A 12,146-nucleotide genomic window follows, 5' to 3' on the forward strand; every position below is an offset into this window, starting at 1 on the left:
GCACCTCATCTCCTGTTTATTGTCGGCGCATTAAACCTCACAATCAATCAACAATGTTATAAGATTTCATTAAATCACTCAAAGTGCATAACTGCATCTAGACCAACTTTTATGCCACTTTTATTTGACCCCATACGGGACGTCATGCGAGGAACGGTAGGTAACCCATCCTACTGAGATAAAAAAGTCGTCTGTGTTCTTGCGTGTACCAGGACACCTGGTATCTCGACGCAAGTACTACTACTATCGCTCGGTTACTAGGCCATTTTTAAACTAATGTTTTGGACCGTGGGGGGGGGGGGGGGCTCAAAAGATCTTACACGGTGGATCTTCAAAGATGACTCCAGGGTAAGCACTGAAAATTCAACCTTCGGCGCACCAGGAAGTGTTCAGCCCTTGACAAGTGGCTGGACCTCCGGCTAACTTCAATTCTGTAGTTTCTTTATTTTCAGCGTTTGTCTCTGTGATATTGATACTTTGGGGTCAGGTTGTTTTTTGTTGACATCCTGCCTATAGGCAATATTTTTTCACGTAAACAGTGAGCACCAGCTGCTATGGACTTCCATTTTATTTGGAGGTAATTATATTGCTACTCCTCCAATCTCATCATATTTGTCATCATGCTCATTAGCGTCTATTTCAATGCAGATATTGGTTGTACAAAAAATATTTTCGGCAGATGTCTTTCAATCACCGTAGAGAACATCGCTGAAGCCTCAAGCATAGTTTGGTATGTATTTAGAAAGGCCGGCGGTCAACCCTCTTACCTTTGAATGATGATGGGGTGAGAATCATACATATTCTCCTGGAAGCCCATAATCTCCTTAAAGACATACTATATGCAAAAAGAAAATTTATTTGACGTCTTGAAGCCGGTGTAGTTTGATTCGGACGGGGTTCTTGGGCACAAGAAGAAACGCATGGCTACGCAATCCCAAGTCACTCTGTAAAATAGGATGATATTGTACAATTCATTAACTTATAATTGACTCAGTTGATTATTGACAACGCCAACTAGTTTGCGCGAAAAGTGTTTTATAGAAAACAACGCCAAGGTTTATTCATTTGGTCACCAGAGAACCACCCCTGGTGACTACATAACTAAGATGTTACGTTTGGTGTTGGTACACAAAATATTGCAGTCCACATTTCTCTGATTTGGCAACTAACAACCATGTGCTTTGAAAAGTTTGCAATGAGCCTACAGATTACTGGAAGCGCGACCCTTTTAGAAGTCAGTACTTACATCGGCTGGAGTACTCGACACAAGATCGGGGGTCTTTTTCACCATGCCCTTAAGTGTCATATTACAATAAAGCGCACCTAAAACTAAACATTTCGTAGTCGTTCTTCATCAAGATCTCCAAGATGGCATCATGCCTGTGCGAACACTTCTTGAGCAATTTCGTTTTTTAAACACACCCAACGCGCACACGGCCTTTTTTCACTCAACCACTCCCGGAGAAGTTTATGCTACGTTTATGTCAATGGAAAACACTAGGGCACGCGACATAAACGGGATCCAAATAAGGCCAATTAAGTTCGTGATTGATCTTTGTTACTGGTTCTTGCCCACATTTTTATTCTTAGTTTATCCACAGGTGCATTTCCTGAAAAAATGCAGCGTGCAGAAGTAGTAGTTTTAGTTAAGTCCGGAAACAAAAACGAGCTCTGAAATTACCGGCCAATTTCTGTGTTACCGGCTATATCCAAAGAATTAGAAAAAAACTCTTTGTAAATGCATTACCTCATTCTGTGAAAAGCACTGCCTTATAACGGCGCCACAATTTGGATTCAAGCAAGGAATGTCGACAGAGTTAGCTTTGCTGGCATAAAAAGAATTAATTTTGAACGGCTTGGACGATAAGAAAAACTAACATTAGGTATCTTTGTGGATTTCCCGAAAGCATTTGACAGGATAAACCATTTAACTCTATTTGCTAAACTGCAACTTTTTGGATTTTGCGGCGTATCATACGACATGCTACGGTCGTATCTAATGCGTAGAAAGCAATGCATCTCAATTAAACCTGAACAATTGACGATTCAAAGAATAACCCAAGGTGTTCCGCAGCGAAGCATTCTTGATCTAATTTTGTTTAATGTTTACATAAATGATATTGCCAATATTACTGAGCATGCTCATTTCATAGTTTAAGCAGAAGATACAAGTATCTTCTGCTTATCTAGCGATGTTAATTATCTCGAAAACCTAGTAAATGATGCCTTCAGTAAGCTATTAAAATGGAGTAAAATCAATTCCTTGGAAATAAATGCAGTAAAAACAGAAGCTCTTCTGTTTACGCCACCGCAAAAAATGTATTAACACACGTATTGCAATTTGTCTTGGATCCAAGACCGAGAACATAGAGTTGTCGACATAAGTTATAACTTTAGGGGTAATTTTTAATAAGCATTTTAACTTGGGATGACCAATTGAGCGCACGGCTAGCTTTCTGGCCAGGTCGTGTGGTGCATTGGGCAAATTACGACAGTTGTTACCGTCCAAGATTAAGCTTTAATTTATCAAGCAATATTTTCCTCCCGCTTGAGTTATTGTCCCCTTTTATGGGGAACAACATCACGAACAAACATACAAAAGTTAGGTGTACTGCAGAAAAGAGGAATTCCAAATATTGCTAACGTACCATATGAAGCACATACATGGAAAATGTTCTTCAGCACTAATGTAGTACCACATTAAGCATTTATATCAAACTAACCTCATGCTCAAATGCAAACAATTTTTCCAATATAACAATGAAGCCTTCGAAGGCCTATGTAACCTTAATAGGCCAACTCTAGTACCGTATAGCCTTAGGGAGAGAAACATATGGTCACAACCTTTCTTGCTTACGAACTACGGATTTTCAAGATTGCAGTATCGTGCACCGTCTTTATTAAACAAATTACACACAAATGGCCTCGATTTAGGTTGTATCTCAAGGAAACGATTGAGGTCGCATATGATTAAAAATTGATGCCTTGCTTCAAACTAGCAAAAAGTAATATTTTGTGTGTTTGTCATTAAATTGCATTTCTGCGTTTCATGTATATATACCTGTGACTCGGGCTGCGGCCTATGTAACATTGTATAGTTTCTATAGCCCAATTTTTTCTGGTTGAATTTCGTGAAATATTGCTGTACATTATACAGAATGTATGTGCTTTCCATTCCGCCCTTAGTGTGCAAAACACAGCATCAATTCAACAAGCTACATGCATATTGCAATGATATGATGCTTATAAGACTATTTTGTTTTGTTCCACTACTGTGTTAGCTATAGTGCAAATGAGATATTATTTGTGCGGTAGTATCTGCTACACGTTTCTTGTAATTTTACTGTATTTTTTGTATGTATAAAGAGTCCATTCGCTGTATCCGTTGCCATGACAATGGGGCAAGGAACTCGTCAAGCTGCTGCACTGCGGCTTTTTGTTCTTGTCCCAGCACTCTTTTATGAAAAGAAGGCTAAATAAAAGGTTGATTGATTCATTAAATAATTGATTGATTGATTGATTGATTGATTGATTGATTGATTGATTGATTGATTGATTGATTGATTGAAGTGAATGTAAGGTTGCCAATTATAGCAGCGTTCCTTGGCGGCAATTTTGAGGCCGCTTGTGAAGCCCCAAGGTTTTGCGAGCATGTACGCCTGAAGTGGCGCACCACCGTAATAAATTCATTGATACTGACCATCACAGTCTTCGTGGAATGTACACACTCGCAAAGCAACATCCTGCTACCATCAATACCATCCAAAAAGTATCAAAATCATCACTCACTCACTCACTCACTCACTCACTCACTCACTCACTCAATCAATCAATCAATCAATCAATCAATCAATCAATCAATCAATCAATCAATCAATCAATCAATCAATCAATCAATCAATCAATTAATCAATCAATCAATCAATCAATCAATCAATCAATCAATCAATCTATCTATAGATGAAAAATTTTACTCACCACAACGGATCCCCATCAAAACGTTCCGTAAATACGGAATTTTTGGGAATACGAACTTTTAACGAAGTATTAACCCCCCCCGCGCGTAACTAATGCTGATAATTTGTCCAAAGATTAAAGAATCAAATGATTTATCAGAATGGAACTGTTTTACAGAGTTTGTGCATTGCTGTTTTAATTAAAGCGCGGAATTTACGTAGGCTCCGTATGACAGAATTAATACAGATTACCAATAATACTTAATAATAATAATATTAATAATAATAATACTAATAATAATAATGATGATGATGATGATGATTAACGCTTAAATTTTACAGATTATTATCCAGCTAGCAGGTTGGGAATTGGGATACCCGGGAATCGAAAGAACATAGCGACGAACATCGCGAAGACAATATCTGAGCATCTGCCATGTCCAGAAAAAGAGGGAGAGAGAGAAGTAAAAATAAACACTGTAATAATGCCAAGGGGCTTTTTACCTACATAAACGGCAAAGGCCTTTAACAGTCACCCACAAAAAATTGTTTTACTGGTTTTAGCTACATTCAAACCAGCGCAACACAGTCACTCAATATCTTAAATGACATGAAAATGCTTTTGCGGGCTTCGTATTAGTGACTACTGGCTTCGTTTCAATTCTGCTAAAGAAATTCAGGACTTCAAAAGCACTAGCCGTTTTGCCGTAGTAAGTGTATACAAGTGGCAGTACAAACTTTTCAATATTTTCTGGAGCCCTAGCTTTAATATTCACAACTTTAAATTGATTCTGATAGAAGTGCTTACACAAAGCATCAGACATCAATTGCTTTCAAACAGGTAAAACATCAAATCGTTTCCGAGCATCATCCATTCGTTCAGCATTGTGCTTTGTACTCTAAACGATGTTGTAGGCAATTTTATGAAGCATATTGTTAGAAATATTGAGCTTATAACATGATGTAAGACCGTATATTGCAATTTCGTACTTTATAATGAACTTTCCGAAATTTGTGTCACCAGTTTTTTACCGAAGTGTGACAAATACAGCACAGCTCATAGGAGGATGCGCTCACTGCGCTAAGACGGTTGCTAGTGTATTCAGTGTGAAGGCTCGAATTAGGAATATCTTCAAAATATAGTACTAGGTATTTTACATTAAGTTTAAGGTATAGCAAAAAACAAGAACAGTTATTGCATTTACTGCCATGAATATATAAAGGGTAAGCTGCTTGAAAAGACCTACAAGGAATATGGAAATAAATCAGACTTGTCTTCGATTTATTGATATAGATATTATTATCGGTGACCAAGTCTAAAATGGTACAACTATCTCTGAACGACACGCAAACTGCCATTATAACAGCACAAGGAAGAAATACGCCTGTTTCATTGGCATACATAAGAACACCGGATTGAACGGAAAGACTGGCCAGATCGTTAGCATAAATATAAAATATTATCAGCCCAAGGTTCAACCCTTGGGGTACCCGGTTTTCATTAGTACCGGCTTACAGTAACAACCACCTACTCGGACGCGTTGATAATGTCAATAAAAGAAGTCTATGAAAAAGGCAAGATAAGAACAGGTAAAATCAAATCGTATCATTAGTTAAGTAATATATAGTGGTATATTGTGTCCAATGCTTCTTGCAATTTTATACATACCGTAAGCACGAGGTTGTTTTAGGTGCGGAGCACCTTAGGACCACACGATGTCCGTCCGCGTCCATGCGGATAGCATTCACAATCGCAAAAAATCACACGGCACCGGCAGGATTCGAGCCTGGGCCTGGTAGACCAGACAGAGTTGGTGTCAGTCGTCTTACCCATTTGGCTACAACCGTAGGTGTACTGACTCACTAACTGTATTAAGTACCGGAGAGTCAAACGGCTTAGTGAAGCGCCTGCAACGGTGCGGAGTACCTCCCACTGTCCGTCCGCGTCCATCCGTGCGCACACCACCATCAAGCGAAAAACAACGGAAATTCGATTCGAGCCGTGAGTTCCAGTTTCATTTAGGGAATAATCAAGGTGAAATTCACGGCTCAAATCGAATGACGGTCGGGGCGGAAATCGGATGTTACTCGGGGCGCAACTTGGATGCCATTTCGAGACCCCGTACTCCGCACCCTCGCCATCATCCACGGAGTGGAGATGCTGCCATTTTTTTTATCCATTTCACTGTATAAATGGTTATTGAAATCTTCTAGCAGGTGAACACTACATAACACGCTGAGAAACTGAAACTGATGAGAGCTGAGAAGGTCACATTTTGACAAAGTGAATTAACGTTGCTGTTAAGTTGCTTCTCAAGTACGCAAGCGAAAAAACTCAGAATAGCTATAGGACTGTAATTAACATCATTTTTTAAATTCGTTTTTAATAGGGGCAGTATTACTATGCTCTTGACACATCCCGGTATCCTAGATGTTCTGAAGGTATCATTAACGATATAAAGTAGCACTAATTTACTATAACTAAAATTGCACACAAGACCACGTAATCAAATTCCATCCAAGCCAGTAGTATTAGAAATTGGCGCAGTGAGCAAGGCTTGCCATAAGTCAAACTTGATGACCATTGGAAAGCAGCAAAATTCAAACATGATAAAGACGCTTTGCTGGAAGCAGGTGTAGTTTATTTCGATACAGTTTGTCAACGACTAATTAAAACTGACCACTAAAGTTATTGGCTAATACTTCAGGAGTTAATTAGCTAATTGTTATGGAGAGCCGGGAGGACAAGCTAAGGTAACTAGAGTTGACAGACTAAAGCGAACAAAAAAAATTGGGCCCATCTCCCCGCGAGGGGGGCTCGAGTAAATGCGTCGCATAGGGGGTGGGTGTATTGCGTTAACGTTTAGTGTTTGGTTTGGGGAGTTGGTGGTAGCGAATGCGTTGTATCAGCAGCTTCTTGACGTAGTTTGAATGAGTCAAGGATATAAGGCGCGTTCGTAGCCTCCCATTCTGTGTCAGCTTTGTGGCGCAGTGGGTAGAGCACCATGTAAATTGCGTTCCGCCCACAGGGTTGCGGGATCGAAACCAGGCGCCGGATAGTATTTTTTTTATATAGTGTAGGGGGAGGGGTGCGACTACGACTACGGACGTCAACGCGGGTGACATCGTGAGTTACTGAAATGCTCTGCATTTAAAAAATGGTGGCGCCCATGAACCATCGCATTTTAAACAAATGTCACGTAATGCCAACTGACCAATGGTCATGGCGGCGGCACGGAACAAAAAGAGTGGCGATACTCTGTACCCTTATCTAGTGACACTAGTCGAGTGCGAGCGACAAGCCCACCGAGACGACGAGAAACATTTGATACCCGCTTCCATCACCATTTGTAGTGGTTTACAACCGCATTGGTGGACATCCTCGTTCGCAGGGTTGGATGGCGACAAATTATTTTTATTCCCGCGGTGTGTCAGCAAGGGTAAAAACATTTTACTCTCATAATGCCGTATATACACCACGTTTAAAGAAGGATGTGACAAGTTCCTGTTTTCAGTCCGTAAGAAGGTGGGGGCGACACTTTGAAATGTGAATTATTAGAAATAGCTGAAACTCGCAGATGCAACGTGCAAATATCCAAATATCTGGAAACCTGTTTGATTGGGTGGAAAACTCGCCTTTTGACTGGGGCCCAAAGTGATGCGAAAATGACGAAGCACCTGCGCTGTGGTTGACGCCAATTCGATGAGTGCGAAGCGCTGCCCAACACACACACGAACACCTAGGCCGAAAGGTTGGTAGGCGACCGGGTAAATGAGGTGCTTATTCTTCGGGCTGAACCTGGAGTCAACACAGACAACGTGAAATTGGCGAGAGTCGCTATCAGACAGCAGCTGATTTCATGTTATTGATTGATTCATTTTTAGATTGATTGATTGACTGATTTATTTATTTATTTATTTATTTATTTATTTATTTATTTATTTATTTATTTATTTATTTATGGATTGATTGATTGATTGATTGATTGATTGATTGATTGATTGATTGATTGATTGATTGATTGATTGATTGATTGATTGATTGATTGATTGATTGATTGATTGATTGTGGTGTTTAACGCGCCGAAAGTACACAGGTTATGAGGCGAATCGTAGCGCAAGGCTCCGGATTAGTCTTGACGACCTGGGAATATTTACATGCACCAAAATATCGAATGCACGGGCATTTTTGCTTGTCGCCGCCACCAAACAAAATGGAGAAAGCTCACACTAACGCGCAAGACTTGGTAGCGAAGGTCTACGGAACATTCCCCACCATCCCGACCATTTAAGTACATGATTGCAAGCGATCTGCTTCTTCTTCGCTGCTGAAATGACCTTCACTCCATCAATGTTGTTATAAGTGTGGGCTTCTTTCATTTTTTAGAAGAGATAATCATTGGACATCACCTTGAGGGGTGTATGCTATGATACATACCCGCGTTCGACACAATGTATACCCCCGTTTACATCCACATGGCGCGTCGTGCCATTGGGGACCTAAAGCAGGGGCATACCCGAGTTCGCAGGCAATAAAATTTTGCCTCCCGGTTCAGGCACGACTTTTTGTTTACGGGGAGCGAACAAACATTTTATGATTAGTGCAGCACTTAAGAACAAACAAATGAAGTAATAAGTGAACATGCTCACCCAGTGAACAGAACAGCACGTGTGAAAGAAAAAAGCATGGAATTCGTCGCTCACACGCCTGCATAGATATATGTAAAGGGCAGCCTAGATGCCATTTTTCTGGGAGCACAACCTCGACTCAGCCTGCATGGTGTGAAGAAACAAAATTCAGCTAAAAGGAAAATGCAAACGTGTTAGAAACCGCCCTCGCTTAAATTTTGATACATTTATTATCCCTGTCTTGGATTTGGTAAAGGCCTCCTCACTACCTACCCAGACCTACTCAACGAAATGACGTATTACATCCAAAAGTGAGAATCACTCTTCTTGTAAGCATTTTTCTTCAGAATTGCAACTACACTGTGCCCCAGATGACCCGACTTGAATACCCAACAAGGAATAGAGTTGGGAAAGCAGGGGGAGTTTATAAGGAATAGGTCACAAACCACAAGCTCCAGGCATCCTAGACATGCTCCTACAGGCATTCTACTTGATTCCTCATTTTATTAATTGTTTGCTTCTTGTGTGTTGTTTGTTAGGTTTGGCAACTACACTTCGCTGGATTACGAAAAAAGGCCATAAATGCTTAATACGACCCTGACTGGTGTACGCTGAGGCGAGCCGACGGGTGACTCCATCTACAGCGAACACGGTTTTTTTACCACTCAGCGTTTTCTTCTTTCTCAAGGCGCGAGGTAGCCGTGATGCGGCAGCCGGCCCTACAACATCTCATTTCGAAAGAAAAAATTCTCTGTAGGTTTCCCTTCCGAAAGAAAAGAGGCTATGTAGGTTTTCGGTAGGATGCTGCAACGACTCCTTCGGGTGTGGCCATGCGGTGTGTGTTGGCACTGTGTCACTGCACTGGCTTCTCCTTGTGCTTGCTCCGCAGGTGGCGTAAACTCTTGCATTCGTGGCAAGGTTACCCAGTGAGTGCGGTAGCGACGCACAACGCTACCCCAGTGCCCACGATGTAAGACTTTGGATCAGAGGTGGTGTCCACTATATCCCCTTTCTTCTGCATGTAGCCCACCCAAACTTCTTCGCCGTTCAGAAAATCAACTATATCCCGGACACCATGGCGTTTGTTGTAATATTCGCGTTGGTTCTCCCGGCTTGCTGTTTCGAACTCCGGACAGGGAGGGTGTCGGGCGTTGCTGGAAGTAATGCTATGATTGCGAGAGATAGCTTGGTGCTCAAGCGGCGACGCATGAGGAGCTGGGCAGGGTTGTATCCATTCTTTAATAGTGTGGTCCTGTGGGCCAGTGCGGTAATATACGGGTCCTTCATCTTGGACATAGCTGTCTTGATTATCTTTACGCCAGCTTCAGCATTCCATTGCTTTGTGGGCAGTGGGGACTAGAGGTTATGTTTGAAAACCATAGTCTTGTGCAAAATCTGCAAACTCGGATCCTCTTACGCGGGAAAACTGCGGGCCGTTGTCTGAAAGAACTACCTCAGGAATCCCATGGAGTTCAAAGACTGACTTGCAATGGTTGATCACCTCAGCTGCAGTAAGCTTCCTCAGCAGCGCGATTTAGGGGCACCTAGAGTAGTAGTCGAAGATGATCAACCACCATTTGTTGCTTTGGAAGAACAGGTCCATAACCACCCGCTACGAGGGCCTTTCCGGGAAAGGTGTAGGTTGAAGCGGCATTATCCGCTTTATAGATGTCTCCACGCTTTTCGGGCAACTACGGACAGTTTGTTCGATGTACTTTGATATGCCCGGCCACCAAACCGCATCGTTGGCCTTTGCAAGGGTTTTTGATAGGTGTCCTTGGTGTAGCAGTCGCAAAATTTGAAGCTTGCAGGCGTCTGAGACTACTACTCCTGTTCCGCACAAGACGTGGTCATTTTCCTCATTTAGTTGATAGCTAAATTGATAGAATGGCTTCACCTCTTGGTGTAGGGCTTGCTGGGAAGGCCATTCCTTGCTGAATAATTTCCGCAGTTGACAGCACAGTTGGTCAGCTTTGCTTGCCAACGAGGTAGTCAAAGAATTTCTCGCATCCCCACACAAGTGCACGTGCCTCTTTCTAGATCTGTGCGTACCGCTTTTCAGTGTCTGCCAAAAATCGAGATACGTAAGCGATTACTGCATTGTTCCCTATTTTTTGCCGCTGACTAAGAATGGCGCCAAGTCCAAAATAAGAAGCATCTGCCATGATTATTGTCCCTTGCGGGGTCGTAGATGGCAAGAACTGGTCTACTAAACAGACGCTTCTTCCACGTGCCGTACGTTACTTGTTGCGGCGACCCCAAACAAACTCCTCGTTTCAACAGCAGCAGCGTAAGGGGCTGCAGGATGTCTGCGAGATTTGGAACGGCCCGAGCAAGATATGTCGCCATGCCAAGTATCATTTTAACTCGGTTCTGTTAGTGGGTGGTGTCATTTCCGTAACTGCTATGATCGTGGACTGATCAGGCCTGGTGCCTTCCAGCCCAATCTTGTGTTCCAGGTATGTCAGTTCTGTAGCACAGAACGTGCATTTGCTCTCGTTGAGTGCGGCACGAGCTTCTGCGAGCATCCGCAGTACTTGACGAAGAGACTCGTAGTGCTCCTCTTGTGTGGCTCCCTATACAAGGACTTCGTCCATGTGACATACGACACGTCTCATACCTTGCAGGATGGTTGCCATCTGCCTCTGGAACAGGTCTGGCACTGAGGCGATACCAAATGGGTGTCGGTTAAGCTTGAACCTTCAAAATGGCGTTATGAACCTCGTAAACGCCTTGCTCTCTTCCGCGAGCTGAATCTGCCAAAATCCTGAGTTGGCGTCCAGCTTTCAAAACACTTCCCCCCAGAGAGAAGTCCAAGTGTGTGTTCGCAAGTTGGAACCGGATGCCAATCTCGGAGAACAAAACGATTGACTCTGTGAAGTCAACGCAAATTTTCACGTCTCCTGATGGTTTGGGCACGACCACCATTCGCGCGCACCATTCGGTTGGCGCTTCGACTCAAGCAATGACTCATATTTTCTCCATCTGTTGGAGTTCTTGTTTGGTCTTCTCATACAACGGAATCGGAACTCGTCGGGGCGAGCTCAACACAAATGGCTCGGCTCCGTCTTGAAGACAAATGAGGTGTTCTCCCTGGATTGCTCCGAGACAGCCAAAAAGGGGAGGAAAACCCTGTTTAGGCTTGATGGCACGCTGAACGTTGTTGACGCAGGTAATTATCTGCAGTTCTTCAATAGCAGGCTTTCCAAGTAGTGGACAACGCACTTCGTCAATAACTTACATATCTTGAGTTGTCTGGCGACCCTGATGCGATAGCTGCAATCGAGCGACTCCTTGTATTGTCAATGTTCTCCCATCAGGCCCGTGGAGCTGTCGGCGTGATTTAGACAGAACCAGCCTTCTCTTGAATTGTCTAAACGTTTCAGGCGGTATCACCATCTCGTCAGCGCCCGTGTAAATCTTGAATTTCAGGGGACGACCCTGCACTATTATTTTGCTTCCCAATTTTTTGTCGACGAAGAGCTCACCGTACCCAGCAATCCACTTTCGGTTCCAACATCGGGAGCTTGAACTGCGTCTACGCGTTTGGAAAGACAAACA

The 12,146-nt window shown here is 42.7% G+C and overlaps 1 protein-coding gene across 1 annotated transcript in view; it reads right to left on the reverse strand.

Moving 5' to 3' along the window:
• Positions 1–854: 854 nt before the first annotated feature.
• LOC144138347 (putative cytochrome P450 6a13) overlaps positions 855–12,146 on the reverse strand; it is a 33,817-nt gene continuing 22,525 nt past the window's right edge. Inside the window, exons 13-14 of the mRNA XM_077670584.1 lie at positions 7,593–7,755; positions 855–944 (exon numbers count right to left, since the gene is read on the reverse strand). Of these exons, the coding sequence (XP_077526710.1) occupies positions 855–944; positions 7,593–7,755 (253 nt within the window). The remainder of the gene's footprint in view (positions 945–7,592; positions 7,756–12,146) is intronic.

This window comes from Haemaphysalis longicornis, unplaced genomic scaffold (assembly GCF_048455015.1).
Source record: "Haemaphysalis longicornis isolate Haplotype H1 unplaced genomic scaffold, Haemaphysalis longicornis Haplotype H1 scaffold_5, whole genome shotgun sequence".
Lineage (NCBI taxonomy): Eukaryota > Metazoa > Arthropoda > Arachnida > Ixodida > Ixodidae > Haemaphysalis > Haemaphysalis longicornis.